Genomic DNA, 15,742 nt, shown 5'->3' with positions numbered 1-15,742 from the left:
ATCTATTTCATTGAACAATGTAGATATAATTCTATTGCTTGAGCAAGGTTAAAATATCTATTTCAGCAAGTATCAACGAGATAGCAAGTTTCCTATAACTTGCTTTTCGTTTTAGCATAAGCTTAAAATAGATAGCAAGATAAACATGGAGAGGCTAATCAAATAGAAAAACCATTATATCGTCTTAATTGCAGAAACTGTTAGCTTTACATTTGAAGTATTTTGATCGCATAAGTTTTCTGTCTGGTTATGAAAAGGCTATTAATTTTTTTCATCTGATTAGTAATTTCATTAGTTGGCTGGATAGCTTTTGATAATTCTTAATGAGGGCAGGACAAGAGAGCTATTGAAGAACAGGTTTGGGAAATTTTTAAAAACGTCGTACAGAGCAAGAGCAGAGACCTTTCCCAAGAATTGTTTCTTCCACTTGCTTATAACCTGAAATTCGCACAAAATCTAAAAACCCAGTTAGCTTTGCAATTTGTATATCAGCCAAGTTTGCTCGATTGTAACGATGGTTCGTCTAATAGCAAGCCTTTGCAGTTGCTGCTGTTGTTACTACGGTCGTTGTTGCTGCTACCAGTGGAATTGTTATTGAAATCATCAACACGCTTGGCTTCGTTTTCGTACTTCATCAAACATGCGAATAAACAGTTTCACGTCAAGCACTAAGCAAATAATTCTAGAGACAGGCCAAGTATCATTTTTATCAAAGTTAACAGTCTTTTAAAAAGATCAGGGTACAACAGGATTTTCATTCTTGAAATTTGAATTCTTTATGTGATTTGGTACTGGTTCCTGGAACCGCTTATGTAGGTAAGTGTCATTCTAACATCTTATCTTTGAAAGATAAAACATATCTCGAGGAATGCCCAGGAGAATCCAAGTAATAACCAAGAAGTTTTCGTATAGTAAATAAACGAGAACCGAATTTCTTTTGTTTTAATTGACCTTTCTAGCTGTGGCCGTAGTTCGGCAGGGCGCCAATCTTTCATGGCAGTTTTCATTTTTCAATCATCTTATCAGATTATACAGCAATTCAATCATTCAATCATTCAATCATTCAATCATTCAATCATTCAATCATTCAATCATTCAATCATTCAATCGAGTAACTTTTCCTTACAGTGATGTAACTTTATTTTGAAAAGAAAGCATGAGACCGGAGATGAAGAACCTGTTCATGCTTATGTTTATTTTCGTGATTGGAACAGAGGTGATTGCGTGGGGACATGAAGTAAAGGTTGTGAACGAATTCGATGAAGATGATGACATTGATCCATACGAAGATGATGGAGAACATATTGATTATCCAGTGAAAAGTGTAATGCCCGAAAGAGCTATGCCAAAGGATGATACCAAGATACTGCCCCACGAAGGCTCTGGGGCTCCCTTGCAAAGTATGTTGAATGTAAATTAAACTTCAATTTTACTGACACCATTTGCATTTTGATGACTTTATTGAGATGGTTCTGCTAACTAAGAACATCAATTCTCATTCAATTGTCTACCGAAATTCAAATTGGGACTTTGGTTTGCTTGAACGAGTTGAAATTGTTGAAATTGGAAGGTTTAGACTCTGTTTCACAACTGTTTAACAACTGAAACAGAGCTCGGAAAAAAGCCAGAACCAGATTTCGACTTGCCACCAGAACTATGTTTGGCCAGAGTATGACCGACATAAACGGCATATTCCAAGTCTATATTATCTAGATTTCCATCCTTCTTGTAAAGTCTAATTTGATTGCCAAAATGATCTCTATTTCACTTTTCTATTCAATGTCACATCAACTGTTTCTATCGGTTGATTATTGGCAGATAATTCTGAGACCATTTCTTTCACCAAACTCATCAACTCCAAGCTGTAGCTAATGCCAAGGCTTTTACTCTAAGGCTCTGTAAATATTTTTCAGGACCAGTCCTTGACTTCCAGATGCCTAGCCGTTTAGAAAATCTAGAGAAATCTTTGGTAATATTGTCAACACAATTGCAACAACAGCAACTTGCAAATAATGATCTGAGAGCAGCGCTAGCTCTCCAGCAAGAGCGGCGAGTAAGCGAAAAAACTGCATTTGTCAATGCCATTGGGGTGCTTCAAGGGGCAGTGACGCAGCTTGCCTATCAGGTTGACAAGATACCAAGGCTTTTAGAAAAAGACAAACAGAATAGATATAAAGATTATGTGGCTTCTAAAATCAACAACATGTCTGAAAAGATAGGCAAATTGAGTTCTCGACTGGATAGGGACGGTACGAAGGAGATGACTACGCGCGATACGGGTTCACGTTGCATAGGGTCTAGAGTCAATTGCCGAAGCGACACAGCGGTGCGAAGTGCGGAGGCACCGGACGCCGCTGGGGAGCTTCTCAGCAAATTGCTTGGAAAAGACATCCAGAAAGCATTGGCAGGGTTATCATCAGATAGCAAAGGTAAGACAGAGACAAAGGATATCTCACCATCCATCGTACAGCCGCAATCAGTTAGTGCCCCAGTGATGCCTTCAAATTTCCAAACCTTGACCCCGATCGACTTGTTGCCACAGTCACATGTGACGTCATTGTCAACACCAACAGGACAAGGACCGGCAGGATCAGTTTCGACAAATCCCGTGCAACCAAATTTTTCATTCGTGCAGGTGCCTTCACAAACAAACATTGCTGCACCTTCGACACCAACCGGATCAGGTCCAGTTGGATCGGTCTCGACAATGACACCTGGAGCTGTTGTACCTGAACAGGCAAAAACTGTCTCTTTGACATCTTTTGCCTCCAAGTTCAAGCCGCCTGTAAACGTAGCAGGGTATAATGTTTTGCCTTTAGTTCCTGTTGCTCCTGTGCAGCCCCAGCAGCCGTTAGAGGCCCCTGGGATAATCAGCCCTCAACCAGCTTTCCAATCACTGACAGACGCAGCCGCTCCCCTGCCTGGGGCTTCAAATCCATATGAAGTACTCACATCAACACAAATGCAGCCTAACGTAGTACAGCCATTGGCTTTCAACGGTGGTGGCCCCCTTCCTATAGCTACTCAGGAGGGAAATCCGTACGAGGTTTTAACTACATCTCAGATGGGAGCCGGAGGATACCCTATTGCAAAAGGGAAGGTAACAGAAAACAGCAAGCCAGGCAAAAAGGGGAAAATTAAAAAGCAATCCAAGGGGACATCAAATGTGATCAATGGCAGTGGTCGTCATGGGAAATTGATGAAGGGTGAAATTAGGAAAGGCAAGAAGATAACAGTGAAAAAACAGAAAAAGAATATGCAAAAAAGGAATCGCTCAAAAGGAAAAAAGCTAGAAGATTTTGATAAAGATCCCCTGGCTAGTGATTTGGTTAAAGCTTTGAAGCTTGGAAACTTGAAAAAAGACGAGTTATCGAATAGCAGGCAAAGCAGCAATAAAAGCATTACTACACAAACAATCGTTCCATAAAAGATGGATGGTTTAATAAAATAGTCACTCTATTAATATTAAATAGAAAGAAAAAGACATGGAAAGTAATTTCAATTGCAAACATTCTGCTATATATGCTTTACCGTATTTTATTTAAATATAAGACAGCTTTGTTGAATGCATAGTATAGCCTCTTCTTTCTTAGCTTTTTAAAAAAGAAAAAGGTGCAGAAATCTAATCAAGAGAGGATTTAAAGCAAAAGTTAAGATTCAAATTCACAATTTGCAGTTTATTCTAAAAAGAAACTTGAAAGACAATATATGATTATCAATTATATGATCTAACATATGAAAGATAATAAAATCGAAAAATAACATATGGTACGGCATGTATGTATTTAATGATTGAGATATCGAGCTTAATCACTGAGTCCACTGTGTTGGTATTACACACAGTTTCTTCTGATTCTTCTATGCGCTCATCCGCATGCTACTCTTGCATCCTCATTAGATCTGGCTAATTCATGCTGAGCCTTACTGCAGTAAAACTGTACAATATAATTATATTTCTTTTATCTGGGGTACCGATTCCAACTTTCAAGGAGCTAAATTGATATCAATATCAAAACATTTCATCAACTAAAATCACAATTTCATTCTAGCAAACTTAGAACGAATCTAAATCTAAAAGATTTCAATTGCCCAGTGCATAGCCCAGGGCTAGCAAGTTATATTCGACGAAAGCATGGGAAGGCGTAAACATAAAACTTTATAACACGTTTATCTGATACACTTTTTATTATGTATATTGAATTAGATATTTTGCTCAGTTCTTCAATTATAAGTATGATCCCTTAATCAAAACAAAAATCGCGATTCTCTTACTACCCGAGATGGCTGGCACTGGTTGCCGCAGAAGGGTGAGAAAATTTTCGAATATGACTGATGCCAGTTCGCTGAAAAAGGCACTCTTTGAAGTCATTTTAACTATGCATCAAAGTTGGATGGGTTTTTCTCAGATCGGGGCAAAATCTCACACATCATTTTGTTGGGACAAAGTCTTGACATCGGGACTTATCGGGACGGCTTGAAGTTATGAATAAAAAAGGAGTCCAATAACTGAATTTTCATCACGTTTTCATCACTTTGCTTACAGTAGTTTTCATCGACCATATCGTCATTATCATCTAATTTTCATTTTATCTGTCAGCAGATTTCAACCAGTTGTACCAGTATATGAAAGAAAATTGTCTCTATACATCTGACCAATCAGGCTTTCTGCGGCTAATTATTTCTAGGGCCAATGGTGTTGATTCAAATCTCAGGGAAATAGAAGTGGGAGTCTCGCAGGGTTCATGCCTTGGCCCTCTTCTATTCCTTATCTATATCAATGATCTTCCACGGGCCATCAAAGTTTTCTCTGTGACTATGTATGCTGATGATACCAGTCTTTGTCACCAGTCTCACGATTTGACTCAGCTGAATAAGCCTAAAAATAGCGATCTCAAGAAATCGGAGACTTGGTTGCGAGGCAATAAGATTTCATTGAATGTGGCAAAAACTCATTCAATGCTCATATCCTCCAGGTAGAAAGGCAGCTCTCTTAGAAGTCCAAATGAAGCCTTAGAGCTAAAAATACGCGACAATGTGCTCTTCAAGTCGCTCTGTGATTTGGCTCCTCAATACTTGTGTAACCTCTCCACCAAAAACTCAGCATGCTCCTCCCGCAGCCTCCGGAACACTGAGACTGATTTAAGGTTCCCAAAGAAAAGGTCAGCAAAGGGACAAAAATGCTTTTTTCCCCGGGGAGCTAAACTATGGAGAGCCTTTCTGCTGAGTCCAAGACGGCATCCTCCCTGGGTGGATTCAAAAAATCAATACAGGGTTGGCTAGTTTCCATGTATGATACCATGTGATTGTAAATAGGTTTGTAATATTATGGTTTTTTATTTTCTAGTATTTTAATTGTATATTGTAATTAGTTTTTATTGGAGGGCACCTTGAAAAACAGCTTCCGTTGAAGGGCAACCCCCCTTAAACAAATCAAACATGAAATATGAATAATATAATAATATAATATGAAATATATAAATATGAATATAGGGTGCCATCTCAGTTCGAATAAGGAGTCATCCATACCAATTTTCGAAACTTGTACACGGTAAGGTTGAGCATTTTCCCACTGATAAGAATCTCGTGCAATGTAAACCCTATGATACCATATTAGACTTTCGAAAGCTTCTTGGGGCCTCTATTTGTTTGTGGGCCCCAGGCCCGGGCCCGGTGGCAGTTGCATTTACTTTAACTGCGCATGTGCATGTGATGCACAATTTTTGAAAACCCAACCGACCTTCTGACCAATAATGGTTCGTCTCTCCAATAAGAACGTTGATTATTTTGTGTACTTTATACTACGTTTGAACGGAGTTAGCTAATCAAATAGGGAAAAATATTACTTTTTCAATCGTTATTGCCCGCAACTCGCGCGCGATAGCGCGCGAGTGAAGGGCTTATAGTCTGCCCCGCGTATAAGTAGCATATGGAAGCTTCAGTTCATGTTGTCAGCACTTTTTCAGCAGATTTTGTCACTTTTCTGCTGCCATGACAACTGTCAATCAATTTCATTATCAATCAATCGGCTTTGTCGAGGAGGTCGTTAACCGCCACCTCTTTGTGCGGAAGGGAATTATCTTCGGAGCGTTGCTCTGCCAAGACTCTGTTAAAGGCCTTCGGTTTTTTTGGCACGAAAACGGTGCTGCATCACAGCTCGGTTCTCCGCAATGGATGGAAGTTTTGATTCGAAGTTTTGGGAATCAAAACCAGTCGAATGCCACACTTTTCTCCCAAAAACTCGAGACCGTACGAGCAAAAGTTATGATTGTCGTGATTATCGAAAAATAAATGTCAAACCCTCGAAAAACTTCATGATTTTCAAAAGGGCGTTGGACTTAAATCAAAGGCAAACTGAAAACCAAAAATTCTTGATAAAAAGAATAGTTTAGCTTCAACTAGAGCAGCTGTTTTTATAGAATTGTGAAAACCCAAGATGGTGTCTTCTTCGAATATCCTGACCTACATTTTCAAAACAATCATTATCAAGGAACTAATTGTTTGCGGGCAGTACTAGCAAGAGCTATTTCTAGTATATTTTTATATTCGCATTGTCCAGCGGATAAAAGTTGCCTTGTTTGACCAAGGGGAACAACGCAAAAATATAATTGCGTCATGATTAGAATCTAAAAATCCTTTTTTACTCAAAATCCTTTATGTTTATTCTTAATGCAACTTCACACTTTCTGACTCAAATTTGAAAGATGTTCAATTCAACCTGTGAAAGGTATTCAATTTTCTAACAACTATCCACGTTTTTTAAAGAACACTTTGCTCCAATTTCAGCCTGGTGCTTTTTATTTTTACGCATAATTTTAGGTTTACGTGTTTGTTATTTTGTTGCTTGTTTTCTGTAATTGAATTTCCTGTGCAATGAATTTCTTGATAAAGTAATTGAAGCCTCTGTCCGCGATATTGCACTTGTACCTGCATCTTTATCTTCAGCAAGTAAAAAGATTTGATATGATGACGTCAATTTCGGTAAGGTTGTTATTTTAACCTTTGTTTCAATGCTTTTTTATTATAGCTTTCCGTTGTTTTTTGGCTATTCATTCATTTTTTTTGATGGTATTTTGCTTCTTGAGTTTTGTTAAACTCCAGCCTGCCTTGTTTGTTGTTTCTTATGTTGTTCTTACTTTTTGGGAAAATCGTATTGCTTTGTTCCTGTATATTTTTCATAACAACACTCATTGCAAGATTCACAGAATCCGGCGGACAGCCTATCCTGCGGTTCTTCCTTCTTAAACACTCTGAATAGTTGTTGGCTAATCATTCATGTTTCAAGATACTGGCACAGGATTAAACTGTAGTTATTTTGTTTGAATATTGCCTCCGCATTTTGCAAGCTCAAGCAAGTCGTCACCGCCACGAATGCGGTGTGCTAGAGACAGATTGCGTCACAGACCGATTCCTTGCGTCACGTCACAGGCCAATTCCTACTAGATCTCCTACTAGATGACAGTTGGATGCATTCATTCAACAGAGCGTTTCAGTGTACACCTTCAAGATGTGCACAACCAAGAGGTCACTTGTGATTGCTCTCTTGGCACTGGAATTGGCGGTGATAATTCAATGCATTGTTGTGGAGATTGAGGGTCTTGGAAGCGTTCTCGGTAAGTATTTTAGAAATTTATGCAAACGTACGCCTGAAAGCCGAAGTGAAATTTGCTAGGGCAGTCCAGTTAAACTTCACAGTACATGTTTATGATCTCTGCAGGCCCACTTGGACAAAACCTTAGCGGTTTTTGTTGTAGACCACAGACCGAAAAGCATATTGTGGATTGAGGTCCTAGAAAGTTTTAGGGAAGGCTTAACAACATGGCAAAAGTTAAAAACAATACAATTTGTTGAATTGCTTTAAGGGCATTTTGGAGATTATTAAGGGATCGTGTAGCCTGAGACCAGGATCGGACGGAGACCGGGAAAAATAGAAAATAAGAAAAAGAAAGTAGGAAGGATTTAATCTCCTTTTCCCTCTTCCGCTCCTGCCACCTCCGCCCCGAGAGCCTGATCTCAGGCTAGGGGTCGTGTCGATATCTAGTCCAACTAAAAGCCTTGTAACGTAACATAATATCTTTTTAACTCAAACTCATTTGCGTCATCTTGCTACACTGTATAGACATGTCAGATCCTCGAATTACCAGTCAAGAGGATAGCCTCAAAGACTTGCCGCAAACTACTGCTTCTGTGTAAATTGGAAACTAATCCAGCCAGGCAAGGGTCAGTTGAGACGTCAAGTACGAAAATGGAATAATTCAAATGGGCATAGAAAACCATTGCAACGAATCAAAATTGTTCTCACGAGACAAACATCTACAGAATGTCAACAAAGTTACTAGTCAGTCCTTTTTTAAAGGCAGATGACTCTGAGCAGTGGCGAAGCTAACCAAGAGCAGGTGGTCCTGCTCAAAGGGGGTCTGGGGGCATAGCCCCCAGAAAAATCGCGTGAAGCCACGCCCTAGAGACCCTCGGAAAAGGGGGAAACGCCCTTCTGGATATGTTGAAATCAAGATTGCGGTAAAACATTTTTCACTGCCACATTTTGGAAAAAAGGGGATGAAGGTTCGGATCCTTTCAAGTTCCTCCTGCCTTACATTGAAAAAGTCAAAAGAGCATCACAAAAATTCTTTCTAAAATAAGTTAGATTTAAAATGTTTTCATTGATTGAAAATTTTGAAATCATGGACTAAAAAGAAATTTCTTGTACAGATAGGCATATACAGTTGTAATACATACTGAAAACATAATTGATTCGAATTATTTAAAAAAGTAAAAATATTTTGTCACAACATGGATATGTCTGATAAACGGTAGATAGGGTGTTGAATCAATTTGTTTTGAATATCAGAGGAGACCCCTGACATTTTGCCAGTACAACACATTCTGAGTCACCGAGTACAAAAGCTCCCAGTAATTACCATTGTTTTCCTTTCCATCCTTTTCAAAGCGTCCTTTTCATCGGGACCTCTGGATTGTATGGTAGTTCCTGTTTAAGGCAGTAGGACGAACTGCTGAAATTAAATTTAAGGAAGCCCTTTTTCTGTCATGAACACTCCATCTCCCCTCGATCTCGACTTTCCTGGTACAAAAAAAAGAAGACTCTCTCTCGGCAGCGGCGGCAAACTTTTTCTACTTTTTAAAATAGGCCTTTGAATATGACTTCCTTCGCTCTCTGCAGTCTGAGAGAAAACTATATGCATATCAGGTTTCTCGCGATGTCTGTGATATTCCCGACTTTAACAGTAAATAGGACCAACAGAACGACCCTAAACAAGTTGATTTCGATAAGTACCACTCGTCTTGAAACGATCGATTCTTGTATAAATCAATTGACGACAGTGTAGGACCGAAGCTTCTAGCAGCAAAAACTTCTTCAGCAGCAGAATCATGATGTCTTCGTTACAGTTAGTTTTATCCATGATATCAAAATAGTTAAGCCTGACTATGGCCTGAGTGAAAATTCTTTGTGACCTTTGACCACGGCGCAAAAAATCAACAAATTATACCGAAACATAGGGCTCCAAAAGTCTAGGTCCTGCCTTCATGAAAGAGCAGGACCTGAGGTCCTGCCATTTCTGAAGGGCAGGAGTGCCATTGTTTTCTTCTATTGTGAGGCAGGACCAAAAACAGGGCTACGAGGCATTTGCCTATTGTTGGGCAGGACCAAACATAGGGTTTAGTCCTGCCTACGAGTATTGGGCAGGACTGACCACAGGGCTAAATTTTTGACGATATCAATTTACGAACGGGATACTCGAAATTCTATTTCAGTCACCCTGTGTCTCAAAATTGAAAAAAGGCACAGCCACAAAGTATAAATGTAGAATAAGACAAGAAATGCCTTTGAATCAGGCATATAATGATTTCATAAAGTGAATCAATTTTTAACATTTTAAAAATTGTTATCTTTGGAAATTCATGGTCCTGCCCGGCAGGACAAGCAGGACCTTTGGCTTCGCCACTGACTCTGAGATGAGACCTGAAATAGCGAATCCATCCAAAATTTGAGTTTAGATATGTGAAAGGGCGGCAACTCAAAACTGGAAAACCACAATTATCTTCTCATCTTCTCTATTTGCACATTTTGCAATATTCTCCAGTCAGAGAAACAGTTAGATCATTGATGGTATGTTTCTTGGTTAAAATTCAAATATCCAGGCCCAATTTACACTGTTAGATTATATATCATGTTTTGATCTACAGCACTATGAGAAGAAGGAAGCTCAATCGGTGTTTCAGGAGAAAAGGTTTTCCTGAGCATGTTAGGAATAAAATAAAACAGGTCTGAAGGAGTGTAGCCACAAGCAAACGGAACATCTGCTTGCGTAAATGCAGACTTTGCAGTGAGAAATATTGAATTGTGCAAAACAAATACATTGTTGCACACGGAAAACTTATGTGTTTAAAAAAGTGTTGCCATAGAGATTCGTCAACACAGAGCAGAAATCTCAAGAATAGATCGAATATTATGCAAAATGTCGATGTATCATAGCAAATGGTCACTCTAAAAGAATATTGAAGAACGAAATAATGGCACATTGACTTGTTGCATAAACGGAGTTAGCACGAATACGGTTTCAATATGGTATGAAATGAAGGAGGCCTTTTTGATTCGTATCCAAATCAGATTCATTTGTTCACATAATACACTTTTTACAAGAAGGTCAATACAATATGATATCTAATCAAATCATTTGAATATATTTGGCAAAAACGCCATGAAATTGAATCATGGAAACAGGAGATGCTGCATGCAGGCTTGTTGTTGTTTTGTTGCTACGATGCTGCTAGTCAACTTGACAACTCATATCCTGTCATCAACTTTTTTGCGCCTTAAGACCATAACGTTTCTCTGTTTTGAGAACGGCGTAATCAGCAAGTTACAAAAAGAACAAATAAGCAGAAGAACAAACTTTTCTTGACTCTGAACAAATTCAATGGAAAAATATTGCATGGAAAAGTTGTTTTTAGTTGTTTTTCTATAAACTATGCTTTGTAAAAACGAAAGCATAAGAAAGAAAGAGAAATATTTTGTAAACAGATTCTAGAATCGAATAAAGCTTCCAAACTCTTTCAAAGCGGCAGTAAAAATACTCGCGAAAAAATATCAGCACAAAATGCAGCATAAATGAAAATTTTACCAAAGGCAAGACAAAACGTTTATCTATCCGTGCCTTCAAAACCCGAAAAGATCCATATTCCAAAACTTTCCCATAAAGAACCCAAAATTTCCAATATTCAGCAAAACTTTTACTATCGTAGAGAGAACTCACGTCATGTCAAAATAGGAAAGTTTGGTTTTCTTGCATCAAATCCTTCTTTACGCTCAATCGGTTTATGATTGAAAGTAGATTACACCCGACGTATTTCGCTGGCCATTTAAATTTCAAATTGGTTGAAATACTCAATAGACGTATTTTTACGTATCCAATCGGCAACAAAAGGCTAGTTCTCAATGCTAGGCCAATTGTAAATGAAAATATTTATCTTTCTTTGGATTGCAATGGCTTACAGCTGATAAAATTATTTGATATAGAACTCTTACTTTTCATTGGACCCCTTGCTTTGTCATCTGAGCCCAGGAAGTGGAGAGGGGTGGAGGCTTGACTTAAATGGACAGAGGACGGGGATGTGCCATTTTGAAAAACGGAAACATACCCTAAATTTATAAATTTTCCAAAAACCCTACCCCAAATTTGGATACAATATGAAATGCAGAGTGTAAAACCACTTAAAAAGAGGGTTTTACAAATGTCAGTTCGTAGATCGTTCGCAGAAACGTACGCGATAAATACGACAAAAACTGTTTTCCAATTCTCTAATGTTTTACACTTCTTCTAATTGATCAGTTCACGGCATAAGACTAAAAATATTTTAAACAGCTAAGGAGGGCAAAGTAACGGCAAAAAACAATCCTTTAAGCTAACGACAAGACACACTGAGTTCGAAAATCATACGGCAAGACTGAATCTAACTATAAAAGCCACTTCTTATATACCTTAAGGTATAACACATGTTTACAGAAGCTGATGCAATCACAGCGTAATGATGCAATTGTCACGTGATATCGTCCGTGTGGAGGCCCTGTGTCGTATCAATACCCAATTTAATTCAAATCTGAAAAGCCACCAACTCAACCAATTGAATGAAAACATATTACTTTCCCCAAAATTTTACCCCGCAACTCCTATGGCAGTCTGAAAAAGCTTCAATCCTTGCCAAAATTGTTGGAACACTTGCACAAAGCTGAAGCTTTTTTGAAAAATCCCTCCCCCCCCCCCTACCCCCACCATTACAATGTTGCTCAATTTGGCTGTTTTGACGCTGAAGATAAATATTTTTTAACTAAAAGCTGTATGAAAGTATTGAGAAAATAAATTAACATTGTACGGGGGAGGGGGTCGAAATTTTGGAAGCGGCATTGCTATTTTGGTAAAGTAGTTTTTAGACTTGCTTTGTTTACTTGCATGCTGCATTGGGAAGGCGTTTCAACTATTTTTGGCAAGGATTGTTGTTGCCTTGGAAAAAGAAGTTTCACTAGGGCTAAAAGAATAAACACTACAGAAATTTGTTTTTTTGCTGTGGAAAATCATTTTATGTAAAAGATTGCTTTTTAAGCAAAATTGCTATATGCTGGTGACTCAAGTTCAGTACTACAGAAACAGGATAAGAAAGACAACGATTTATTGTTTAGGCTCCATTTCTAATTCCAACAGAGGACTGTAAAACATCGATCAATCATAACGTAAATTCTAGTTTAGATTACAACTTCGATTCATCCTAATTTCATGTCTTCTCTAAAGTCATTCAATTCAAATCTAATTTCTATCGCATACTTCAACGTGTACATTAAGTGACTTCAACAACAGCAACTATTGAGGTGTACGTCATCCTATTGAGTTGATATGCTAGGATAGTTCTACTTAGCCCCCCCTCCCCCCCCCCGAAAGGTGTTTCCAAACGAAAAGGTGTTTGATATCGCCTCTGTTAGGAGCTGTAATTGAATAAGACTGACCTATTGCATCCAATGAAATGAGCCCTTTTCTTTGGTAGGTATTACAAAGAGTATAAATGGCAGTCTTGTTGACACCTTTTGGGGTGTGCCCTTTGCTAGGCCGCCTGTTGGAGATTTGAGATTCGTCCCGCCCAAGATGGTACAACCTTGGAAAAAAACGCTGATTGGTAAGAAAAAGAGTTGTTTACAGACCAATCCAAGTTTTACTACCGTTAAAGGAGAGGAAGATTGTTTGTACCTCAACATTTTCAGAGTACGAAAGGGAAAAACAGCCAGAATGAGCGTCATGGTGAGTGGTAAAAATAGCTTAAAACGACAGTTTTGTAGATTGAAAAAATTCTGGGTACGGATTCCATTAAGACATCAAATCTTTCTCTTCTGCCAGTGTATTCCTACGCAAAAGATTGTTTCTTGAAAAGGCATCCTTGATGCTATACAAGATTCAAATCCATTGCCTACACCTTTAAGGCGAAGGGGGTTAGAATTAACACAACAAATACCTCTCTACCTAGCATCATTGCTAAACAAAAAAGGTTTTTGTAAAGCAAAAACAGAGCATTAGAATAAAATAGTCATTGTTGTCAATGTTTATGAGATTGTGTCCCTCGGTTTAGTATTTCATGAGCTTATGCCTTTATTTCAAGGTTTTCATTCATGGTGGTGGCTACAGAACTGGATCGGGGAGTGATTATAATGGAGAAATGCTGACAGCCCTGTATGACGTTTTGGTAGTAACTATTAACTACCGTTTGGGCATCTTTGGGTTCTTCAGTTTGCCCGACTCAGAGTTATTGGGGAACTACGGGCTGCAGGACCAGATTCTCGCTTTAAAATGGGTCAAAGCACACATTTCCGCTTTTGGTGGCGATCCAAGCAAAGTCACAGTATTTGGAGAAAGTGCAGGAGCCAGTAGCGTGTCGTTACTCCTGCTGTCACCCTTGACTAAAGGGCTGTTTACTCGGGCAATAGCCGAGAGTGCATCTGCATTGAGTCCCTGGGCTGTTTATGAGCGTCAGAATCGCAGCATAGCTGCAGGGTTTGCGGCAAGTTTTGGATGCAGAGAGACGCACATAGCGACATGCTTACGCGGCACACCTGCAACAAGATTGCTGTTGAAACCAATGCCATCAACATTTTATCCGCTTACTGCACCGACTGTGGATGGTAAAGTGATTACAGCCCTGCCTTGGCATCAGGGTAAAAAGGGCAAGTTGCCAGTACCAGATGTGGAGCTTTTGATAGGTTTCAACAAGGACGAAGGGACAATCTTTTTGCCAAAAATCGAGTGGAACCAAGCTGCTTATAAACAGTACATTACAGGGACGTTGAAATGGCGGTATAAAAAAAGTGCGAATATAATTGGAGAGATAGCTTCTTTTGAGTACCGCAAGTTTCTGAATCCAGAGAACTGGAGCCTCATGATGTCTTGCAGTGACTTTCTAGCTGATTTTTATTTCAAAGAGGGAATTATCAAAATGGCTGGTGACTGGTCAAAAGCAGGAAAACGGGTGTATGTTTATGACTTCACATACTTACCGGAGCACTTACGAGTTCCTTCACTGGGCATTGCACATAGCATAGAGCTGGGTTTTGTGTTTGGTAGGCCATTTTTTTCCTCTGGTGATTGGTTGGTCGCAAAATACACTGAATCGGATGCCAATTTTAGTCGGAAAATGATGAAGATGTGGACAGACTTTGTAAAATATGGTGTTCCTGAGAGCAAATGGCCTATATTTGATTTAGATAAGAAGAGCTATCTTGAAATAAATGTCACAAATACAAGAAAACACAATTACAACCCGAGAAGAATGACATTATGGCACAGTGTTCTACCAAAGGTATTAGCATTAACAAATGCAACGAAAAGAGAAAGCAAAATTTCACCAAATGCTCCTGCGATTCCAAAGATAACAGCAAAGATCTTGAACAATTATAATCTTTTGGAGTTGCCAATAATACCTTGATTCAACATAACCCTTCTTTAAAAATTGTATATTTCATGGCAAAGCTCATTTCGCGTAAACATGTCGCTTTAAGAAATATTAGTGATTTGTATACAGTTTTTTTTATCTGTCGCTTAAACGAGTAAAACAATGCAGTCAAAATTATGATCATAAACTTCGTATCTTCATAAAATGCATACGTTGGCTGGTGTAGAAAGTCATCTATGCCGGTGTCATATGCGTTTCGGTAACATTATGAATTTCGGTCCGAATATTCAAACACATGGCAATTTCGGTAATGCAAAAACGTATCATCACTTAAACAGTAGGGTCCCAAAACGAATGGTGGAATTTAGCATGCAAAACGGTCCAGGTACACAAACGCATGGAAATTTTGTTTACAAAAAAACGTACCCAAGCCTTTAAAAAACAAGAAATCGAAACAAATGGTGGAATTTAGCATGCGAACCGTTCCGAGTACACAAATGTTCTGGTTCATATTGTTTAGAATGTAAAGAACAATCGATCTATTTTTCACAAGGGGTACTAATAAGAAGCGGTGCTGTGATTTCCCTTGTTAAGTTTATGCAAAAAGTACAACATGTCGCCTCAAGACTTCAGACTACCATTGGGTACCATTGACTAAAGAGTTCTTTAAGTGATGACGTCGCAAAAAACTGTTTCGAGATCGTAAAAGTTGGTAAAATAGCGTAAAAGTTCATTTTAGAATATTTTGTGCAGTCTTTTTCTTGCAATCGTTTGAAAAGTTGTACATTTGCTGTTTGTA

At 38.7% G+C, this 15,742-nt stretch overlaps 2 protein-coding genes across 3 annotated transcripts; both read left to right on the top strand.

Moving 5' to 3' along the window:
* Positions 1 to 544: 544 nt before the first annotated feature.
* Positions 545 to 3,486, top strand: LOC135696639 (uncharacterized). The gene is made up of 3 exons (XM_065216099.2): positions 545 to 816; positions 1,129 to 1,400; positions 1,914 to 3,486. Exons 2-3 carry the CDS (start codon positions 1,157 to 1,159, stop codon positions 3,425 to 3,427), a joined length of 1,758 nt encoding a protein of 585 aa, XP_065072171.2. The 5' UTR covers positions 545 to 816; positions 1,129 to 1,156; the 3' UTR covers positions 3,428 to 3,486.
* A 3,715-nt stretch (positions 3,487 to 7,201) lies between these two features.
* Positions 7,202 to 15,727, top strand: LOC135696640 (cholinesterase). 2 transcript variants are annotated; one of them, XM_065216100.2, is made up of 3 exons: positions 7,202 to 7,610; positions 13,051 to 13,301; positions 13,657 to 15,727. In XM_065216100.2, the coding sequence occupies exons 1-3, from the start codon at positions 7,505 to 7,507 to the stop codon at positions 14,974 to 14,976; spliced, it is 1,677 nt and encodes a 558-aa protein (XP_065072172.2). In that variant the 5' UTR covers positions 7,202 to 7,504; the 3' UTR covers positions 14,977 to 15,727. The 2 variants fall into 2 exon arrangements, with proteins under 2 accessions (XP_065072172.2, XP_065072173.2); XM_065216101.2 differs by lacking the exon at positions 7,202 to 7,610 and adding an exon at positions 9,984 to 10,123.
* The last annotated feature ends 15 nt before the right edge of the window (positions 15,728 to 15,742 follow it).

This window comes from Rhopilema esculentum, chromosome 18 (assembly GCF_057945365.1).
Source record: "Rhopilema esculentum isolate cy_ngs chromosome 18, ASM5794536v1, whole genome shotgun sequence".
Lineage (NCBI taxonomy): Eukaryota > Metazoa > Cnidaria > Scyphozoa > Rhizostomeae > Rhizostomatidae > Rhopilema > Rhopilema esculentum.
This window is presented reverse-complemented; position numbering and strand designations above follow the sequence as displayed.